The 23,780-nt window shown below is 38.5% G+C and overlaps 1 protein-coding gene across 14 annotated transcripts in view; it reads right to left on the bottom strand.

Moving 5' to 3' along the window:
* Positions 1–23,780, bottom strand: part of UBE2Q2 (ubiquitin conjugating enzyme E2 Q2) — a 59,842-nt gene that overhangs the window by 21,599 nt on the left and 14,463 nt on the right. For 9 of the 14 annotated variants that reach the window (XR_008672108.2, XR_008672107.2, XM_031002372.3 and 6 more), the window contains 6 exons: positions 21,317–21,421; positions 12,289–12,348; positions 7,731–7,871; positions 5,020–5,104; positions 3,265–3,325; positions 2,105–2,195 (listed from right to left, as the gene is read on the bottom strand). Coding sequence is in view for 12 of the 14 variants with exons in the window: in XM_031002372.3 (XP_030858232.2) it covers positions 2,105–2,195; positions 3,265–3,325; positions 5,020–5,104; positions 7,731–7,871; positions 12,289–12,348; positions 21,317–21,421 (543 nt within the window). In the remaining 2 variants the exon portion in view is untranslated. The remainder of the gene's footprint in view (positions 1–2,104; positions 2,196–3,264; positions 3,326–5,019; positions 5,105–7,730; positions 7,872–12,288; positions 12,349–21,316; positions 21,422–23,780) is intronic. The other 5 variants (XM_055363845.2, XM_031002373.3, XM_055363839.2 and 2 more) reach the window with 1 other exon arrangement.

The raw sequence follows: 23,780 nt of genomic DNA, 5'->3' as shown, positions 1-23,780 counted from the left end.
GGGCTACAGGGACGGATAAAAAAAAAAAAAGGTTCTATTTCTTAAGTTTGGTGTTAGGCATAAGGACATATAATTTAATTTTTTAAAAAGAAAGATACCTTCCTTTTTTGTGTGTTTTGTTTTTTGTTTTTGGCCTGGGTGCTTTATTCGTTCCCCCATATGAATTAGTAAAAATGTATACATTAGCAACTTCAGTCAATATATACCAGACTCATATTTTAGGAAGACAACCCAGTTGACAACCACAACAGTTTCTACAATAACAAAAGTGAGAGATAATACTGACATTTGGGTCACTTCAAGAAAGTTCAATCATAAGATATATCCCCAAGCAAAAACACACACATAAAAAAGCTACGTAAGAAGCTTTTAGAAAATTACTACCTTTTTTGTAAGTACAAAGGAAGTATTGCTTTTTCCATCAAAATATCTCATATATCCACAGATTTTAAACCATTACATCTCATCCAGATCCATATTAAATCACTCCTGTAATCCCAGCACTTTGGAAGGCCAAGGGAAGTGTACCATGAGGTCAGGAATTCAAAACCAGCCTGGCCAAGATGGTGAAACCCCATCTCTACTAAAAATACAAAAATTATGCGGACATGGTGGCACATGCCTATAATCCCAGCTACTCGGGGGGCTGGTGCAGAGAACTGCTTAAACCCGGGAGGCAGAGATTGCAGTGAGCCAAGATTGCGCCACCACATGCCAGCCTGGGCCACTGCACTCCAGCCTGGGCAACAGAGCAAGATTCTGTCTCAAAAAAAAAAAAAAAAAAAAAAACCATTAACATTTTTTCTAGATTCCATTGCTATTCTTTAACCATTATTTTTAGCATCTTTAAAATACTTTATTAGGCCAGGTGTGGTGGCTCACACCTATAATCCCAGCACTTTGGGAGGCCGAGGCAGGCAGATCACCTGAGGTTAGGAATTCAAGACCAACCTGGCAAACATGGTGAAACCCCGTCTCTACTAAAAATAAAAAAATTAGCCGGGTGTGGTGACATGCACCTGTAATCCCAGCTACTCAGGAGGCTGAGGCAGGAGAATCACTTGAACCTAGGAGGCAGAGGTTGCAGTGAGTCAAAACTGTGCCACTGAGCTCCAGCATGGGCAACAGAGCAAGACTCTGTCTCAAAAACAAACAAACAAACAAACAAAAAAACCTTATTAAATATAACACATAAATTCAGAAAAGTACATAAAATATAGAGATATACCTTAAGAAGCTATTGTAAATTATGTGCTCATGTAACCATCAACCTGGCCCAGAAATATATTCCAGCCAGTATCCAAGAAGCCTGCACAGATATACCTTTCAGTTCACACCTCCCTACCTCCCACCTAGATGGACTCCTTACACTAACCTGTATGTAATCACCTCTTTGTTCTTGGACAGTTTTCCTCTTTGGACAGTTTTACTGCTCACATATGAATCCATAAATAAGTGTTTCTCAGTTTTCTTTTCATTTTTGCCCCCCTAAGAAGCCTTTTTAGAAGTTTTCTTCCTAGTTTTACCCCCCTGCTCCATGGAATTTTAACACCATAGATAAATCGTATATCTGTTTATGTTCTGTGGCCCTTTGGAGGGCAGCAGACCATTTTAATAGCTAAGATTGTTTTCACTCTAAAGATCAGTTTTCACTACACTGCAGGTGATATTGCCTCCACTAAGAATGCATGCCCTAATCAACATTAGTTTTACCTATTTTTGAACTGTATATAAAGGGAATTGTACAAAATAGGTTTTGGAGTCCAGTCTCTTTTACAACTGTGTTCAAGATCCACCCATCTTGTCCCACATAGCTGTAAACCACTTTATAAACACCACAATTCTCCATTTTATTGGAATGAACACTTGGGTTTTCTATTTGGTGCTATTATAAACAATGCTGCTCTGAACATTCCTGCTGTGTCTCCTGGTACGCCTAAGTACTCATGTCTTAACGGAGAATATGTCTACGAGATTCCTGAACCATAGGGTATGAGTATCTTCTACTTTACCAACTTGTTTTCCAAAGCACTTGTACAAATATATGCCCGCCCCCCCCCCCCCCCCACTGGAAGTATATGGGGTCCTGTAACTATTTTCTTACCTTAAAAGAGAAGTTAAGCAAAATATATTCTATGCCTTCTTTTTCTTTTAAGATCTGAAGATCACTGTGCAAAGGACTATCAGGGTCAACCCTAAGAATTACAAAACAAAAAACAGTTCAAATAAAAAGTTAGAGATTTTTTTTTTTTTTAACTAAACTCAAAAATGAACTAGTATGACAGCTAAAATAGAGCACCTAGGGCAAGTTCCAGAAAGAGAAGGTCTAAAGCTGCTCTGTATCACCAGGAAAAATAGAGGTCACTATAGGTTCCAGCTCCTTGGGAATAAATGTCCAAAAGAGACCATAATACTCTAAATCTAATCTAGTAAGGGAGTTCAGAGTTTGCAGTCATTCTAAAGGAAAATAGTCACATGTATATAATTTTCTCAAGAACTCAAAAAAAGTTTAGGAAAGCATATTAAACTTACATTATTAGCCAAAGGGTTCAAGGAGAAAAGTTTGCCATGGTCAGAACTATGAAAAGTTAAATCACTAAAAAAACCTGTATTTGTCTACAACTGTCCTATATATACAGGTCTAATTTGAATCCCACCTCCCCCCAACTTTTTTTTTTTTTTTTAAGAGACAGGGTGCCTCATTCTGTTGCCCAGGCTGGAATATAGTGATACGATCGTGACTCACTGCAGCCTTGATGTCTGGAGCGCAAGATCTTCCTGCCTCAGCCTCCCACCACCCCCAGTAGCTGAGACTACAGGTGTACTCCACCATGCCTGGCTAATTTTTTTTTTTTTTGTAGAGATGAAGTCTTGCTATGTTGCCCAGGCTGGTCTCAAACTCCCAGGCTCAAGAGATCCTCTCACCTCAGTCTCCCAAAGTGCTGTATATATTTCAAATATAAACTGGTTATCACAGTCTCATGAAGTTATTAAATACACTTTTGTTTCTAAGTTCCCCTGCTCTAACTCCATAAAACACTTTATCCCGCAGCTGGTCCCTCTTTCTGTCCTTCCTCTTTCTCACTTTCTTATTAGGCCTCAGCAACAGCTCATTTAAACAATCTAAGAACTATTTCTATAGAAACGAAGTCTAAAGTTCTAAGTAAAAGCCATAGTATAAAGGTATCAAGTTAGAAGGAAAATAACCTCCACTGTGATAGTCTACCATTGCAAAGAGTGGGTTAGCATTAAAAAGCCACTTACTTCTGCAGTTTAACATGCCAGTCATATAAACTGTCATTTATGAGTTCCACTGAATAAATCCCTGTTAAGATATAGAGCATGTTAGCTACTCTTCATTTGATCATATAACTATTACTATGGTACAAATGTATACACTAAATAGCCAACGAAAGCTAGAAATTTTGCTCTTAAAACATGGAACAACTAAGCTATATAGTAAATATTACACTACTGCAGCTGAGTATCTTATGCCCTTAACAGATAATTACAGCCATCAATTGAGAAGATTCTTTAATGAGTTGAAAAACTGCTTACCGTTTAGTCTGACTGAAAAAAAGATTATGCAAAATCATATGTACTTAAGACTTTTCTTCCATGAACATACATTTCTACAAAGATGGAATCCTTCTACGTATGTTGTTTTATAATCTCTCTTCAACTTTCAGGGACATCTTTCCAAGTTAGTATACATAAATCTATTCACAATCTTTTTAATGACTCTGTGGTAGTTTATTTTATGGATATGCTTTAACAAATTCCACCCAATATCTGTTTTTTTTTCTATATAAACAATGCTGAAACAAATGATTATTTAACATTTAAAAATAAAACCAGTATTCAAATGTTTGTACTTTATTAGGTCTCTACAGATAAACTTTTAGACTTCTTACACAAAAAACCGTAAGGACACCCACAATTCTAACAACTCAGAAACAAGTTTGGCTTATCCTGCACACTACAAAGCAAGGATTTTTCCTTGTTTTTATTTTTTAAGCAAATTCTAATTAATTTTGATTTGCTCACGCTAAGAATTCCTGAATCGGTCATAACGCTAGAATTGAATCGGTCATAACGCTTTTTTTTTTTTTTTTTTTTTTTTTTTTTTTTGACAGAGTCTCACTCTTGCTGCCCAGGCTGGAGTGCAGTGGTGCAATCTTGGCTCACTACAGCCTCTGCCTCCTGGGTTCAGGTGATTCTCCTGCCTCAGACCACTGAGTAGCTCGGATCACCAGGCGCGCGCCACCACACCCGGCTAATTTTTTATTTTTAGTAGAGATGGGGCTTCGCTCGCCATGTTGGCCAGGCTGGTCTTGAACTCTGGACCTCAGGTGAGCTGACCACCTTGGCCTCCCAAAGTGCAGGGATTACAAGTGTGAGCCACCGCACCCAACCAACGCTATCTTTTCAAATTAAAGTTTGGCTCATTATTTAATACTATTAGAATCTCCATAACAATATGAGAATTTTACCTCTAGTTAGAGAGGTTCCATAATATTCAAGTCATATTGAGTAAGAATACTCGTCAAACAAGGAAATGAAAACTTTAAAAACTTATATATTTTAAAGGTAATAACATAACTATCTTTACAATAAGAACTGATTATCTTGCTTTCAAAAATGGGGGGAAATCATAAAAATCAACTTGGCAATTATTCTCTGTAAAATGAAATGTATTACTCTTATTTACTTTCCAAGCAGTATTGCTCATGCTTTCCCCAGAAGATAAAAATCATGTAAGAGTTCACTGTTTATCAAGAAGAGGACAAAATTCCAATGGACCTATAAAAACATTTTTTAAAAATCCAAAAGACAAGTAAACTCATCCTATTTTACTCCTACATCTTTTGGAACTTGATTGCATTTGAGTTTCACATTCCTGAAATAAAGCTAGTAAACATTTCCATTTCTGTCCAGTTTTAAGAAATGACATTTATAATCTGACAATAGAAAAGAGCAGAAGAATCATAAAGAGAGCAGGGATCCAGAGATCCTTACCTGTTTTATAACTCTGTGATCTGTATATGTCCCTGAGCTCTTTCATAAGTCTATCTGAAGCTTGCACTGACCCAGACACTGCACCCTGAAACACAAAAGCCACTGTTTACCAGGGTCTGCTGAGCTAAGATTTAAGATATTTCAACCTGATCTAAAAGATTACAGCAAAAATGGATCACCACTCAACATTTTTTTTTTTTTTTTGGAGATGGAGTCTAGCCCTGTTACCCAGGCTGGAGTGCAGTGGCGCGATCTCAGTTCACTGCAACCTCCGCCTCCCTGCTCAAGAGATTCTCCTGCCTCAGCCTCCCAAGTAGCTGAGACTACAGGTGTGCACCACCACGCCCAGCTAAATTTTGTTGTTTTTTTTTTTTGGTAGAGACGAGATTTCACCATGTTGGCCAGGATGGTCTCAATCTCTTGACCTCGTGGTCTGCCTGCCTTGGCCTCCCAAAGTGCTGGGATTACAGGCATGAGCCACTGTGCCCAACCTCAACATTTTAAGAAGTAAAAAAAAAAGCCCAATTAAATGAAGCATTATGAAGTTTCAAGAGGATATTAAAACTAGGCACAAGTCTAGTTCATTTCCTATTTCTTCTCATGTGAAAAAGTCTAGCCAACATGTCCAGACCACCATGGATTCCACAATAACAAAGAATTCAGTATGAGTCTATTCCAAACCCCAGCAATTTTTGAAAATACTAGAAGACACTCAAGGTGACACATTATTAACTAAAATAGAGTTCCATTCATAAGACTACAAGCAAGAATGTTACACAGATGGTCTAGTTCGCACATTAAGACACTGAGAAACATCTGCCCACATGCGACTGGTTTCAGTTTTTCAGTGCAGGGACATCTCTAAAGATGAAAACACATCAATATCTTATCATAAGACTAAATACAAACGGAACTATTTTTTGGTCACGTGAAATTAAAGATTTTAAACATTGCACTATACTTTGAAGGGGGGAAAAATCAAGTTTCCTAGCTCATTTCATATCTACAAAATATGAGAAGTTTTTCCTATCTCTAAAATATGAAGCATACCTATTTCACACGGTGGCTATGAAGACTAAATGTGAAGATATATGAAGTATAAAGTACTTGGCATAGTATCCATCATGCAAAAGTGTTCAATAACTTATAGTTGTTTTGACTATAACTCAAACTGGAATCGATCACAAGACATAAAGTACAGTCATCATTAATTCAAATGACAAACTTTGTTTTTTAAGTAATCAAGATATGGGGGCTTGACTAAATTTCTTTGCTCTACTAAAAATTATAAATTAGATTAATATATAAATAAGACTGAAGGAGGGAGAGTAATCTACCTGTTTTCAACATTTGGCATCTACTTACCTAACAATTCATTCCCTGTTTTGGGGAACCTGTGCCCAAGACAAAGTAACTGCTACTCAGATTTCATGGAGTTGGTCAATAGCTCTAACACAAGGCAAAAAGTAGTAAGTGTTCAGACAATCATTTGATGTTTCCCTACTCTGAGCATTTTATATATATATACACACATCATTTTCATTTATTTTTGATAGCAATCATCCAAAAGGTATGTACTGTCTAGCCATATTTTAGAGCTGAGGAAAGTGAAACCATAAAAGGTGTGTTTGTCACCAGACTCAGTGTTCTTTTCACATCCTGCTGCTTCACGTAAAAGAGATATTAAGTTGTGGCCAGACACAGTGGCTCACACCTGTAATCCCAGCACTTCGGGAGGCCAAGGCAGGTGGATCACTTGAAGTCGGGAGTTCAAGACCAGCCTGGCCAACATGGTGAAACCCTGTCTCTACTAAAAATACAAAAATTAGCCAGGTGTGGTGGTGTACACCTATAATCCCAGCTGCACAGGAGGGTGAGGCAGGAGAATTGCTTGAACCTGGGAGGTGGAAGCTGCAGTGAGCTGAGATCATGCCACCACACTCCAGCCCGGGAGACAGAGCGTAACTTCATCCCAAAAAAAAAAAAAAAAAAAAGGATGTTAAGTCAAAAGAGAAAAATTACTTTTGGTTGGGTCAGAGCAGGACAGACCAAAGTAAGCTTCACGAAGGAGAAAGAACTTGAATTGTATTTTGTCGGAGAGGATGAATTTGAATATACAGATCCCGTGGGAGGAAGGTAAGCAGAGAAAACACCATAAACAGGCCAGGAAGGGGAAATACAGGGATCAGCAGGTGGTTCCAGGATATGAAGAGCAGATGAACAGGGTAAAAAGTGGCTATCTATAGATAAGAAACGTAATCTACAGCAACAAAACATATGACTAAGGCTAGGCACGGTGGCTCATGCCTGTAATCCCAGTAGTTTGGGAGGCCGAGATGGGAGGATGACTTGAACTCAGGTGTTCAAGACCAGCCTGGGCAACACAGAGTCCTCATCTCTACTAAAAATAAAAAAAACTAGCCTGGCATGGTGGCATGTGCCTATAGTCCAAGCTACTTGGGAGGCTGAGGCAGCAGGATTACTGGAGCCTGAGAGATCAAGGCTACTACACTGAACTATGATTGTGCCACTGCACTCTAGCCTAGGCGACAGAGCAAGACCCTGTTTTAAAACACATATGACTGCATCCACCACTAAGGCAGAAATGGAGGAAGAGGGCAGCTCAGATGGGCATGTTAATGAATTGCCTGGTATTAACTATAATTATTTAACCACAGAAGTCCAGGTTCTAGATATCTACACACACTTACATTTAAATGGTCTTGCCTTTGAGTCTTCCTAATTTTCTCTAATATTGCCAAATTTTCTTTTTCAATTCCTTCATCCTCTGACTTTTTCCCACTAATAGGCTCTTCTTCCTTCATCTCATAGTGATCTAAGTCTTCTATATCCTACAAAGAGACGAAAAATGTTAGCTTATTCAACCTATTTTTCTTCAGCAGTTTCTTATGCCAAAATAACGTTAAATTATTCTTGACTCAATGAGGAACAAGAAACAAAATGTATCTATCCTACAGGGAGAGAGAAAAAGCCCCCACATTCCATTCAAGAGGCTCCCACCTTTTATATCCTATATTTTATTTAAAATCTAGACTCTGGGTAAAGCAGATTTAAAAGCTTTACAAAATCATAACTATTACCAAATAAGCCATCTTCTAAATCTCTTATTAAGAGGAACCTTTAAAACAGTTTAGCAGCAGGTGTCAAGAACCTTAAGTGTTCCTAGTTTGCTCCAGGAACTCAACTTCTAGAATTGTATTCTAAGAAACTAGTTTAAACTATAAACAATAATTTAGGCATAAGGATACCTATTTCAACCTTGCAGCCACAAAAATAAACACAAAATCTGCATGTGCAAAAATAGCAAAATATTAAGAGGCCACTGAAATACTAACATAGCATAATTTCTCCTGTAACGAAAAACTTTAAAATGAAAAACAATACAAAAAAGAATAGGAAGAATTTCAGTTACGCTGAAATAAGCACAGAAAAAGAAAGACCAGAAGAACTTACATTGAAATGTTAATTTCAGTTAATTTTAGTTATCTCTGGAGGCATTTAATGCTTTCCCCTAATTTCCAAGTTTTATGTAGTAAGCATCTATTGACGTTTATAACTAGAAAAAAAGTTAGAAAAAGAATTTTATCTCAGGTCTTCAGGAGGCTGAGATAGGAAGATCATGTGGGCCCAGGAGTTTGAGGCTGCAGTGAGCTATGATCATGCTACTGTACTCCAGCCTGGGTGACGGAGCAAGACTCTATCTCAAAAAAAAAAAAAAAAAAAAAAAAAGGAAAAGAAAACAAAGAATTTGAATACCCCTAGACCAATATCTTTATTCACATCACTCTGCTCCCTTCTTTCCCATACTATCTGTTCTTACACATATATAAATCTATGCAGAATTTAAATCCTAACTTTTTGCAATTACCTTATTTCTCTACTTCAATTGCCAAAATCTCTAAAGGAGTAGTTTATACGCATCTCGGCTTTTTTTTTCCCCCAAGCAGGCTAATTCACTGATTTCTAGACCAGGTTAATCACTACCTTCTATCCATTCAATATGCCTCCTTTTTGGGTTTATTTTTTTATTTTTTGAGATGGAGTCTCGCTCTGTTGCCCCGGCTGGAGTACAGTGACAAGATCTCGGCTCACTGCAGCCTTCACCTCCCCGGCCTCCTTTTTGGAATGCCATCTCTTCAAGCCCTATAACGTTCTGTTCTCACTCAAACTCTGCCCATGACTCCATACTTCATTGAGCTCCCTTCTCCCTGTGTGCACCTTTCAGCCCTGATCTTCCATCCTACATGTGTTTTCCTCACAATTCTCACAAATGCCTTTAGCCTGTATTTCCTCCCATACCTTCAACCTCAGTCATGTTCCCACCCACAAAACTTTTTCTGAGTATTAATCAGCACATCCCAAACAGAATTCAACATTATCTTTCTCAAACAATATCCTCAGCACACTATTCCCTGCTTAAGGCCTTCCTATCAATAATTGTGGGGAAAAGCAAGACAGATCAGATTGTTACTGTGTCTGAGTAGAAAGAAGTAGACATAGGAGACTCCATTTTGTTCTGTACTAAGAAAAATTCTTCTGCCTTGAGATTCTATTAATCTATGACCTTACCCCCAACCCCATGCTCTCTGAAACATGTGCTGTGTCAAACTCAGGGTTAAATGGATTAAGGGCTGTGCAAGATGTGCTTTGTTAAACAAATGCTTGAAGGCAGCATGCTCCTTAAGAGTCATCACCACTCCCTAATCTCAAGTACCCAGGGACACAAACACTGCGGAAGGCCGCAGGGACCTCTGCCTAGGAAAGCCAGGTATTGTCCAAGGTATCTCCCCATGTGATAGTCTGAAATATGGCCTCGTGGGAAGGGAAAGACCTGACCGTCCCCCAGCCCGACACCCGTAAAGGGTCTGTGCTGAGGAGGATTAGTATAAGAGGAAGGCATGCCTCTTGCAGTTGAGACAAGAGGAAGGCATCTGTCTCCTGCCCGTCCCTGGGCAATGGAATGTCTCGGTATAAAACCCGATTGTACGTTCCATCTACTGAGATAGGGAAAAACCGCCTTAGGGCTGGAGGTGGAACAGGCGGGCAGCAATACTGCTTTGTAAAGCATTGAGATGTTTATGTGCATGCATATCTAAAAGCACAGCACTTGATTCTTTACCTTGTCTATGATGCAAAGACCTTTGTTCACGTGTTTGTCTGCTGACCCTCTCCCCACTATTGCCTTGTGACCCTGACACATCCCCCTCTCGGAGAAACACCTACAAATGATCAATAAATACTAAGGGAACTCAGAGGCTGGCGGGATCCTCCATATGCTGAATGCTGGTTTCCTGGGTCCCCTTATTTCTTTCTCTATACTTTGTCTCTGTGTCTTTTTCTTTTCCAAGTCTCTCATTCCACCTAACAAGAAACACCCACAGGTGTGGAGGGGCAAACCACCCCTTCAAATAATCACACCAAATAGAAACACACCTGTCTCGAATTCAAGACTTTTAACCATCTGCCTTTTCTAGCCAATCTTGTTTTTTCATGACTTCCACCCATCAACCCTCCTCAAAAGAAAAGTATCCAATGAACTCAAACACACTATGTCCAAGGTTGTTCTGAGCCTGTTCCCATATTATTTTAGGAGCCTAGAATATCTTCTTTCCACCTGTCCTAATCTGACATCCCCAAAGTCCAGTCTACCTTTCTAGGTTTCCCTCCATGTTGCGGCCCCTTGTTTATTATCTTATGAGGGGAAAAAGAAAAAGTTCATGAACTTTAGTACAATGGCTGCTTCATGGTAAACTGGGCGCACAAAAAAGGTTTAATGTTTTCATGCAGTTTATTCCACCTAAGCTAAACTGCATAAAAACATTAAACTCTCATTCTAACTTGACAGTTTTAAGAGTATTTTACTCCCAGACTCATAAAACAAGCCTACAGCCAGGCACAGTGGCGCATGTCTACAATCCCAGCACTTTGGGAGGCCAGTGGTGGATCACTTGAGGTCAGGAGTTCACGAGATGAGCCTGGACAAAAGAGCAACACCCAATCTCTACAAAAATTTTTTTAAAAAGCTTGGCATGGGGCACACGCCTGTAGTCCCAGCTATTCAGAAGGCTGAGGTGTGAGGATTGCTTGAGTCCAGGAGTTTGAGGTTGCGGTGAGCCGTGATCACACTACTGCACTCCAGCCTGCACCACAGTGAGACCCTGTCTCAAAAAAACAAAACAAGCCTACAACGCTGCTTCTTTAGTTCTGAAGCATTCTAAAAGTACACTTTAGATTAAAAATTTCCAAATCAAGAAAATAAAAGCATACATTAATTATAAGACCCAAAACAGAAAAAAAAAATTTTTTTTTAAATCAAGACCATGGAATTCACATATCCTCTATTTGGTCAACGCAGAGACAAAGATCTTTGTTCTGAAGTTTGAATTTAAATGCAGAGCTTCAGAGCTTGAAAACATCTAAAATTATATCCATGACTGACAACTGGCCTAAACTCAATGTCTTTGGAATGCACTCCACTAAATTTGCTATGATTTAAATGTGCTCCCTCCAAAATGCAGGTGTTGCCAATGTGATGCTATTAAGAGGTAGGACCTTTAAGAGGTGATTAAGCCAAGAGGGCTCCTTCCTCCTTAATGGGATTAAGGCCCTTACAAATGAGGCTTCACACAACGGACTAGCTTGCTCTCCTGCCCTTCTGCCTTCTACCATGTGAGGATGCAACAAGAAGGTCCTCAGACACCAAATGTTGGTATCTTGATCTTGGACTTCCCAGCCTTCAGAACAGTGAGAAAATAAATGTCTGTTCTTTATAAATTACCCAGTCTCCAGTATTCTGTTAAAATAGTGTAAACCAGATTAAGACAAAATTCTGTGATGATTTTTCAACAAGAGGCAGTTTCACTACTTCTGGCGAGCAGTCCCTAAAATGTTCTCAAATTCTCCTTTTATGCAAACATAAAATTTTTTAAACTTAGTAGTTCCTCTTCCTAAAAATAACCAAATACAGATTAAGTACTGATTAGTATTAAACATAAATATAATTTTAGTGCTAAATGTTAAAAGCTTTTGTTTTCCAGGAAATCAAATCCAAAGAATTCAGATAAATTTGCTCAAAGGCATATCATTAGTTAGAGGTAAAGCCAGAGTTGGGAAATTATATTCCATTCCAAACACACTGTGCTTTCAATTATTCCACATTAATAGTAGTCTATAAAAAAGATTTGAGAATTACTCAAATGTTCAAAAATGAAGAAATTTATGAACTCTTCTTTTATATAAAATACCTACTTCAGCCATCTCTTCTTCTTCTTCCTCTTCTTCTGAAGTCACTTCTTCTGTTGTCCCATTCTGAAACAGAGAAAGAATCTGCCAGGGCTATACAGAACAAATATGCACAGGCTGAGTACATTAGAAGACTGGTGCCACAAACTCTCAACCATCTGTCACTGGAGTCCCACTACCAGACAGTTTATTAAAATTAAAATGTTTATCTTTAAATCCAGCTTTGACTAACAAATAAGTTATCAGCTTTTAAAAATGAAACAATTTTGAACAATTCAACTTAATGGCTGCCTTAGGAACAAAGAAAAGCAATCAAATATAAAGCAAAACAGAAAAAAATGTTAAAACATCTAATTTAAAATAAGAAAACATTTTACTTATATGGCTATGTGCATAAGATCAATGGCTTATTTAAAATAAAATCTCCCAAACTACAAATTCCTTAAAATAGCTCCCTTTTTAACTTTGGAAAGCCTGAATCATTACATAAATTCAATTGCCTTACATTTTGAACGGTCAGATGTGTTACTGATAATAGACATTTCACAAAACTAAGAATTATGAAATGATTATCACCTCACTAAAAAGCAAATTTTCTTTTTAAAAACATTTTACAACAAAATACTTCCCTACAAGACACAACTTAACCAATTTACACAATTTACAATTTATCAAGTTCAGAAATGAATTTGATGGGGTTTTAGGAGGGACTTTCATATCCATTTTTGGCAAAGTTCAAAAGGTAAGCCCTCGCCAGGACACTGTTAATACATGCATCTTTAACCACGAAGGCCAGTTCAGGTTAGAACACAGAATATGTAAAAGATCAAGAAACCAGGATCCAGAGATCAAGTAAGACCAACAAAGGTCTCGGCAGTATCTAAGCATCTGTTATTAGACACTCTGATGGAATAATTCTCAAGAAAAACAAACCCATGATCACAGAGGGTATTAGAACTCTTCTGGATTAGTCAGCTGGAGAATTCCATGTAAACATACCCCTGCAGAATTAACTTGTATTTCCTTTAAATCTGCATCTCTTTAGACATTGTCTTCTAAAAACTAATGGAAAATGGAAGCAAGCAGCTTCCAAAATGTAATTCTCCCTTTTTTCATTTCCCTAAATTGTTATATTCCAAATCAAACTATTCTGGGTATCTAAAGACTATATACCTAGCCTAAAACTCCCAGAGTTTGGTTGCATCAATGATTGAAAGAGCATTTTCGAAATGCCAATTTCAAAGCCTACCCAGAGAATCTGTTTTTCAAAAGCTCTCTGAGGTGATTCTCACATGCATCTGGGTCTGTCACCATCAGCCCAGTTACTATCCCTCATTTTAAAATGAGAAAGCTGAGCCCCCATCACTTCAAAAACGGGAAGTAATTTAATCAAAACAAAAAGTGAGTTAATCGTGGGAGACCCTAAGATGATTTCATTTCAAGATGTGGCCTGGTCCTCTTTTCAAAACCCCACTGAAATGACAGAATTTTATTAAAAAAAGAGTAGGTCTGCTGCAGTAGCAGAAAAACAAATACAAGGAGAATACCCTTAGTGAACCAAAACGATAAGGACATGCTGGAAGATACAAAGGAGATGGAATCAGACTGCTGGGCTTGAGAAAGTCACAGACTCAATCCAAATAATGCAGGGACCACTTTTTTTCAGAAGAATCAGACATTCTTTACTGTACTTGTCCCATCTACAGTTGGTAAGGATCACTCTCCTATATAGGAACCCTATCTTGATGGCCTCTATGAGTGTCAAAACCAGACAGAAAAGACAGAGAGTGTTTTTAATATAACTCAATGCAGCAGCAAAATCTTATAACAGACTCCACCTCTTCCTTTTAGCTCAGGAGCTGGAAAGCTCACCAGCCAGCACCTCCTCATCCTCATGCCATAGGAAGAGCACAGGTCTGCAAACCAGGAGGGGGAGGCCACAATAGAAAAGAGTGACAATTCTGAAGACACTCAGGTCAACAATGGATACTGATCAATGGTATATCTCATCTACAAATGAGGAGATAACCACGTATCACCAGAGAGCTGAAGAAAATTAGCAATCTGAAAGTGCCAAGTCAAGTAAGCACAAATGATCTGAAGCATTACTAATGAAGGAAATAAATAGAATTTAAAAACCTAATTGGGATCTTTAGCAGTAATTGGGAAGATACTGCATCCACAAAATAAAAAACAGATTACTATGCAAGCACAATTCTAGAAAGTAAAAATAAGATCCCCTCCACCCCCAAAAAACCACTTGTAGAAGGGCCAGAGTACTATGGACTTGACCCAACAAGGCATTTATGATTAAGAAAAACAAACAGTGACATTTCCTTAGAACAGAGAAAAAAAGGAGATGGGGGAGAAAATAGAAGAGATGTAAGTAAGAGAACAGTTAAGGGACATTGAAGATATAGAGATCTAACATTCATCCAGAGGATGAAGGGGAATAAAAAGAAACAAAAGAGACAAGTGCTGCTGAGCTAAAGAAAGACTTTAGAATATTAAGTGGCTCTGAATGCCCCAAAGGAATACTGAAGGCCGGACACGGTGGCTCATGCCTGTAACACTTTGGGAGGCCAAGGCAGGAGGATCACTTGAGCCCAGGAGTTTGAGACCAGCTTGGGCAATGTGGTGAAAACACATCTCTACAAAAAAATTTTAAAAAGTAGCCATGCACGGTGGCAGTGCACACCTGTAGTCCCAGCTACTCAAGAGGCTGAGGTGGGAGGACTGCTTGTGCCCAGGAAGGTAGAGGCTGCAGTGAGCTGTGATCACACCACTGCACTCTAGCCTGGGCAAGACAGCAAGACCCTGTTTCAAAAAAAAAAAGTAATACTGAAAAGTAAAACCCCCCACTTTACAGTTACAGAGAAAATCATACCAACTACCAGAAAGAAAAAATAAAATACACAGAAAGAATTAAGAATGAGATAGGCATCAGACTTTTCATTTGTAACAAATATCAGAAGATAAAAGCGTAAAGAACTGGGAATAGACTCAGTTATGAACTTAGAATTCTATATCTAGCTCCATCAAGACAGGAAGCATTATCTGTGTACATTCACCTCCAGATTCTCCACACCAATGTGGAATACTTTATACAGAGTCAGATATTTGTTGAACAAATAACAGACAGCAAATATTCAAGGGACACTCTCCATGCACATCCCTGCAAACCCTTTCTAGGTTAAAAAAAAAAAAAAACCAGATATTATTCAGGGATATACTTGAGGGGCAGGGAGCAGGACACATAATACAAGGAGCAGCAATAAGAAGCAAAGACAGCAGTAACACCAATAGTGAAGTCTAAACGATTGCTGATAATGCAGCTGAAAGGTCACAGGCCATATTCTCTGACCATATTGATGCACTAAAAATAACTGAAAAGCCACCTGAAAATGCTTTTTAAAAAGTTTTTTTTTTTCCTAGATAACTCTTGAGTAAAAGAAGAAACTGATCCTCATGCCCCTAAGTATATGCCCCAGAGAAATGCTGGCACAGGGGTACCATGAAATACAAGCAAGAATGATCACAGCAGCATTCGCTGTTCCTAACACTGGAAACAACCCACATGTCTGTATCCAGTCAAGGGGATAAATGGTAGGGTGTATTCAAACAATGGAATAAATACAGCAGTGCGAAAGAACTATAGCTACACACAATAGGAACAAATTTCACACACAATGTTAAGCACAACAAAGATATGAAAAAATACATACAGTATGATTTTCAAAAGTTCAGCAATAGGCAACACTACACTGTATTGTTCAAGGATGCATACATAAGTGGTAACACTAGAGAAATGTAAGGAAAGATGAGTGCACAGAGGAACAGTGATCAGGAAGAAGCCTGCAGAAGGTTTCTGTAGTGCGAGCAATGTTCCTTCTCTTCACCTGGGTGCTGGCTAGGTGTTGGCTCCCAAGTATTCACTCTAATTATGAGTTACACTAAGCTTATGTTTTACATATTTTTAATACATGTCATCTCTCACAATAAAAAGTTTTAATAGTATGGCAATGTGAACAAATGATGGAATAAACTTACTTAGAAAACAGATTTTAAAACTTGTGCAATAAACTCAAACAGCATCCAAAGAAAATGTATACCCTTACATGTTTGTTTAAAAAGCAATTTAAATTACATTAATCCACTAAACTAGAAAAAGCAAAATAAAAAGGGGAAATAATTAAGACATAAGCAAAAAATGAAAAAGAAAACACTAGATTTAAAAAATAAAACTAAAAGAGGATTCTTTCACAAGACTAATGAAACAGCCAAGCCTCTGATAAGTAATCAAGATAAAGAAAACTTTTGAAGTGAAAACAGCATATAGCCACATGTAAATATGATGCAACAGCTTAGAAGTATACATGAAGCGATCTTTTTTTTTTTTTTTTTTTTTTTAGAATCTACAGTTACTAAAACTGAAGAAGTGGAAAATCTGGAAACCGATACATAGAAAAAGGAAAAAGACAGTCAAAGACTCATCCTCCAGATTGGAGTTTTATTTAAACCATGGTTTCTCAACCTCAGCAATATTGATATATTGGGCCAGACAATTCTTTGTGGAGGGTTCTCCTGTGTGTTGTAGGATGTTTAGTGACATCCCCTCTACCTAAGAAATGCCAACAGCACCCCTACCATGACCAGTTGTGAAAACCAGAAATGGCTCCAGATATTTCCAAATGTCCCACGGGAGGCAAAAATCTCCTCCAGTTGAAAATTACTGTGTAAACTAGATCTACACCCTAGATCTTAGGAAAAAAGATGTAAAGCTTTCCAAGTCACCCCCGCATACCCTTGATACTGAAATAAGAGCCTAAAAGGAAACAAAGTATAACCTTACTTAATATAGAAGTAAAAATCCAAAAATAAAGTATTACCATATCCATTCTAACGGTGTTTACTATAGAAATGCAAGGATGATTCAAAATTAGGAATTCATAAATTATATCCCTACACAGAATCGTGGGCACAATCATGAAAAACCAGGCAGCTCTCTATGCATTAAGTCCATGTGATATTCAGTGAAAAACACAAGCTGCAGATATCTTACAGAAGGAAAAGTGAGGGGCCAGGTGCAGTGGCTCACCCCTGTAATCCCAGCACTCTGGGAGGCCGAGGTGGGCAGATCACAAGGTCAGGAGTTCGAGACCAGCCTGGCCAACATGGTGAAACCCCACCTCTACTAAAAAATACAAAAAATTAGCCAAGCTTGGTGGCGCACACCAGTAATCCCAGCTACTGGGGAGACTGAGGCAGGAGAATCGCTTGAACCCACGAGGCGGAGGCTGCAGTGAGCCAAGATCGCGCCATTGCACTCCATCCTGGGTGACAGGCGAGACTCCAACTCAGAAAAAAAAAAAAAAAAGACTGGCCAGATGATCATAGATGTTTATAAAATATCAGCTGGCCGTGGTGACATGTGCCTGTAATCCCAGCTACTTGAAAGGCTGAGAGGCAGGAGAATCACTTGAACCCGGGAGGCAGAGGTTGCAGTGAGTTGAGATCGCGCCACTGCACTCCAGCCTGGGCGACAGAGAGACTCCGTCAAAAAAAAAAAGAAAAACAAAACAAAACAAAAAAACAGAAGGAAAAGTGAATACTGAACACATATTTCTCCCATCTGCTCTTTGTTCTGAGGCTCCACTAGAATTACGGTGAAGAATAAACACACAATTACAAAAAAGCAATGGGGTTACCAGCAGACCAGAACTCACCTCCACTAGACAATGACAGTAAATGGAAAATAGTTAATTAATGGAGCAAAGCCAACAAAGGTGGAGGTTAGGGGGATATCGACAGCAAGAAGGCAAATTTATCTCACAGCACCCTGAAGAGGCTCTAGACTCAGACACTAGGTACCCCAGAAAGTGGGACAGATAGGCAAGACTGTGAACAGATTAACAAAAGCCTATATACAGAACACATTATCCAGGCCCTGAAACACACTGTTCTACCACATCTCCTTAAGCAGAGCCTAAGCAAACATGCATCTACCTCAGGCAAAAGAACACAGATTTCATCTCCAGAGGAATGGAGTAGTTCCAGCCATCATTTATGATTGCACCAGGAGATAAGATAGAGGGGTAGGGAATAACAATGGGGAATCAGCCTAAATTCCCACTAAAAGCTACCAGTTGACAAGTCTTGGCCACAAAGAACTCCCAATCAGTCTTTCAGTCCTTTTTTTTTTTGAGATAGGGTTCCATTCTGTCACCCAGGCTGGAGTACACTGGCATGATCACAGCCCACTGCAGCCTCAACCTCATAGGCTCAACTGATCCTCCTGCCTTAGCCTCTTGAGTAGCTGGGACTACAGGCAGGTGCCACCATACCCACCTAATTTTTTATTTTTTGTAAAGATGGGGTCTCAATATGTTGCCCAGGCTGGTCTTAACTCTTGGGCTCAAGTGATCCTCCCACCTCGGCCTCCCAAAGCACTGAGATTATAGGTGTGAGCCACCACACCCAGCCTCCCAATCAGTCTTTTAGTACCTCTCTCAAATATGAACAAAAAAGGGAATTAAAAGACTACAAATGATGAGCAACATAGAATAGATACCTGAGGAAAGGTTTAAAAAAAAAAAAGACCAAAATAAACTAAGAAAAAAATTTATTAAAGAAAAAAGAGATGCTAGGGAGAGGGTCAAAGAGTATCAAAATAGCTCCTTAAAGACACTTATGAATACAACCATGGAACAAAAATAGAGTATGAATAAAAAATAACCAGCGAAGAAAAGGTTCTTAGAACTCAGGGCTCATCTTGGGAGTTGGTCCCCAATGAACCACACCTCCTGTCATCACGTCCTTGGATGGGCCCATCCCACAGTGAATCTGGGTTGGCCCTGAGACTCACTTTAACCTACAGAATTTGGTAGAAATTATATTGGACCTGTTCCAGATCTAAGCCTTAAGAACACCTGGCAGCTCCACTTCTGTGCTTCTGGAAGCCAAAAATAGGAACTGACTATCCTCTTGGAGAAAGAGAAGCCACATGAAGAGGCCCGAGAGGATGAGACGCTATGCAGAGAGAAAGGCCAGGTGAAGAAACACCAAGGCAGCAGACCTGTGGGTGAAGAAGTCGTCTCAGACATTCCACTGCAGCTGAGCATCCAGATGACCAGTCCCTGCCCCCGTCTAAACCACACAGTGAGAGCTGCCAAATGAGACCAGCAGAAAACCTGTCCAACTAGCCCCAGTTGAGCCATACAATAGTGATAGATAGGCAAATTTGTTGTTTTATGCCATTAAGTTTTGGGATAATTGGTTAAGCAACAATAAATAAAACTTAAAGTTATGGCTGTCCAAGTAACATTTCCAAAAGTTGAAAGAAAAATATTTCAGATTTTAAAATTAAAGAAAAATAATTTAGAAATAATATGAGATACAAGACTCAAGACAAGAGGTCTAAAATCCCATTAACGGACACTTCAAAATGAACAAATAAAATGGAAAGGAGAAAGTTAACAAAATTATGAGAAGATTCAAGATTCCAAATTTGAAAGAGCCTATCCATAGGCCTATCCATTTGGTGTACTCAGCACAATGAGTGAAAAAAGACCCACACTAAGTATACTGTTGTGCTGTTTCAGCACACCAAGGAAAAGACAAACTCCTAAAGGCTTCCAGAGAGAAAGCCATACATAAATGACTGAAACTCAGAATGGCATGAGGCTTCACCACCACAACTGGTTAGAAGACAACAGCATAGACTTTGAAATTCTAAGGTAAAATTATCTTCAACCTAGAAATATATAATCAACCAAACTACCAATCAAGTGTGAGGGAGGGTAGAATATAACAGAAGTCAACGTTGATGGGGATGTGCTATGCACCAGGCACTGTTCTAAATGGTTTACTTGTACCAACTCATTTAATCCTCACAGTTCCCCCAAAACATAGGTACTAATATTATTACTGGTTCCCCCATTTTGCCAATGGAAAATTGATGCATAGAGCAATTAGGGAATCAGCCCAAGGGCATACAGCCAGTAAGTAGCAGAACAAAGATTCAAACCTATCACGGTCTGGCTCCAAAAACCAAACACTGGACAGTATTTTTCAGAAGCTAGAGCTCAGAAAATGTACTCCTCCATGCTTTCTTAGGGTTTTACCTGAGAATATAGTCAGGCAAAATGAGAAAGGGTCAGCCAAGAAAGACGGCATGGGATCCAAGAAACAATGGATCTACTGTAGGAGAGCAGATGAGAAAAACCTCAAGATGGCATCTGCACAGCCAACCCAAAGAACCACCTGCCAAGATGGGCACAGAGGAACCAAAGGCTTCAGAAGAAAGGGAAACCTCACAGAAAGGGCTACAACAGAATTTTTTAAATTAAAAATTACTATTATGAGGAAGACACTGCAAAACAAAAAGCTGCACCAAGAAAGGAAATATCCTATCTTAAATATTCTAGAAAACTTGGCTTTACTCTACAAAGTCCTAATGATAATTAGTGATTACTTATATGACTAAAGATAATATTTGAGGAAGGGGAGGTGAGTGGTAAGTGGGTGGTATAAAAGCTAAATTATCATGTATTATAGTAAAAAAAAAATAAATAGGTAATAAATATTTAGATGCCTAAATAGGTAAATCCAGAATGAAATTAGTGGTGGTGGTGAGCTAGTGGAAATTTCTGTTGCTTGCAGGAGATAACATTTGGTTTAGTCTTTAAAAAGCACAGACAGACTTAAGGAGATGACATGGCTAGGTGAAGGTAACTGAATAACCAAAGACAAACTATGAAAGAAGCAAGAGCATTTACGGAAACCAGCAATATTAACAAAAAGGTGGTGGTAGAGAGAAGGGCAATTGTTTGCCTGTATAGTAAATACCAGCAGCTCCAAAGAATGAAAAGTTTATTTTTAGTACCTAAAACAGAACAAACAAAACAATTCAATAGGAACAAAAATGAAACTAACTTCTAAATAAGTTGAACAATAAAAAGAAAAATCATCCTAGTTTGACTTTTGCTTGAGACAATTTATTTAGCTCTTGAACACTAGAGAATTTTTACTTTACCTGACCCGTGGGTAGTGGTTGATCTAGCATCTCAACATCCAGGTGCTTAGGAAGGTTATATAAACTGCAGAGTTCACATATCAACCACTTCAATTGCTGACGAAGCTACAAAACACATTTCAGTAAATAAGCATTATGTTAAAGAGCCCTTAGAAGACATCAATAATGTTATGACTACTGTAATCAATCCAGTAGGAAATGAAAAAGTTTGTTACTGCTCAACTGCAGCTTACAGATTTAAAAAATAGTCTTTAAAATATTTTCAGGACCCTCTAGTGTAAGAAAGTTACTATGGCTTGGGGTATAATCACTACAACTGATACCTAGCAGAATGACACAATAACGGCAGAGGAAGGAAGTTCCAGACATTGCCCAATTTCTCACTGCTAACCTGTTTTCTGAGAAACTAACAACTTCAGACAAGAGAACATTAATGCATTAATGAGGCTACCAAAAAAATAAAAACAAAAAATAACAGAAAAAATAACCCAGACACACACACAGGCAGTGTTGTTACAGATGGATTACAAAATTTTATATTCCAGTCATATTCATTTAAAAATACAGAAGCAAATATCTAGTAGACAGAGCCTGGCAATCTAGATGACCTTGGATATCCTATCTAATTCCCTGAGTATAAGTCTACCCATCTGTAAAACAAAGAAATGAAAACTTTCCCAGAATGGTAAAGATTAAATGAAACCTGTAACACTTGATATTTAGTAGGCTCTTAAGTGTCTGTATAAAAAATAACAATAATCCACTAGGAAAACTGCAAAGAATAACTGTAAATTTCCATGTTTAAGTCCAGATTGTTTTGTAAGCATATTTGCTTTCAACAAGTAAGCAAGGTAAATCATGTGCACAAGTATGGTTTTCATTGTTTAAAATGTTTTTCAATGTATAACATGACTCAAATGGGATCTAATAAGGCAACTCACTTCACTTGGTCAGGAACAGTTTCCTAGGTGGCTCTGACCAAGAAAAGAGATGAAGAGAAAGAAGCAGGTTTACAAAGGACAAAGAAAGAAGACACAGGATTAGAATGGGTTAACGAAGCAAAGAATAAGCTTTCCCAAAGTGGACAACGGAGCAAATGAAAATAAGGAAGGTTGAACGGTAAATTAGGATCCAACAAAAATCTTCATGCTTAAAAGGAAACCAAGCTCCAGTGTGGATTTGATATCCACCCAATACACTCTATTGCGTGCTAAGTGCATAACGAAGATGAGGCAGGGCAATCCGGACACAGACCTAGACACTCTGGCCTCTGGCACAGAAGGGGCTCCAGGAGTGCTGGGGAGAGAGGCAGCAGGGTAGTGGAGTCATACCAAGCAACAAGAAAGACAGGGTAGTACATTTTCCACGAATTTCAATTTTCCTCCCTTTCCCCACACACCAAAAAAGCATTTGAGGGATGGGAGGAAGAAACTGAGATCACAGGGAAAATAGTAAGAGACATTCAGAAAGACAGGTCTTAGAAAATTACTAGTTTTGGGGGGGGGGGAGGGGGGGTCAGAGAACAGTAGTATATAAAAGAACGCTAAGACAGTTCCCAGGTTTGGGTATGGGTGACTAGTTTGATTATTTCATTTTGTCCCACTCACAATCACAAGAATTACTGAGAAAAAACACGGGGCTGATAGAGTGCTAGGAGGTGGGTAAACGCAAATTTAAATGTCATCATTTTGAATATCCATGGCACTGTAAGTGAGATTCCCTAACATATATGATTTACAGACAGATATATGGGTTTGAAACTCTGGAGATGAATACAGATTTAGGAATCCCTAGAACAGAGGTCATGACTAAAGTAATGGGAGTAAAATATTACTCAGAGAAAGCACAGAATAAAAGAAGTAGGCCAAGGAAGAAGAGATCAGAGGAGACCAAGGCAGGGTGATAAGATCAAAACAAGACAGTAATCAGATGGAAGTTCCATTAGATTATCAGTTCCCAGAGGACAGGGACATGCCTTGTCTTTTATACTCAATTATCACAGAGCCTGACACAGAAGCCAATTTTTCTTAATTGTGTTCTACTATTGACAGTTTCCTGTACCCACCAGGAAAGAAAAAAGTATAAACAAGCATACAGATTTTTTTTACATTATATACTAAAGGGGCCAATTATACACAATATTTTATGCCTTGCTTTTTCACTTAATATATCTTAGAACTCTGCACATGCTCTTATGGAAAAACTGGCTGCATTTTTTTTTTTTTTTTTTTTTTTGCCTACAACAGAATATTCTACTATAAAACTATACACTATGATTTTTATTTAACCAACTCTTTATTGGTGGACATTAAGAATGCAGGAATGTTTCAACAAGGGAACAATCAACAGTATCAAAATACTGCAGAGGGGTCAATTTGGGACTAAGAGAGGAGCCACTAGTTTTGGCAACTAGGAGATAAATTTTAGTGCAATGATGAAGGCAGAATCCAGATTATAATAACTT

This window comes from Gorilla gorilla, chromosome 16, assembly GCF_029281585.2.
Source record: "Gorilla gorilla gorilla isolate KB3781 chromosome 16, NHGRI_mGorGor1-v2.1_pri, whole genome shotgun sequence".
In the NCBI taxonomy this organism is placed as follows: domain Eukaryota; kingdom Metazoa; phylum Chordata; class Mammalia; order Primates; family Hominidae; genus Gorilla; species Gorilla gorilla.
The sequence above is the reverse complement of the archived record's forward strand: the minus strand, read 5'-3'. Positions and strand labels throughout refer to the sequence as shown.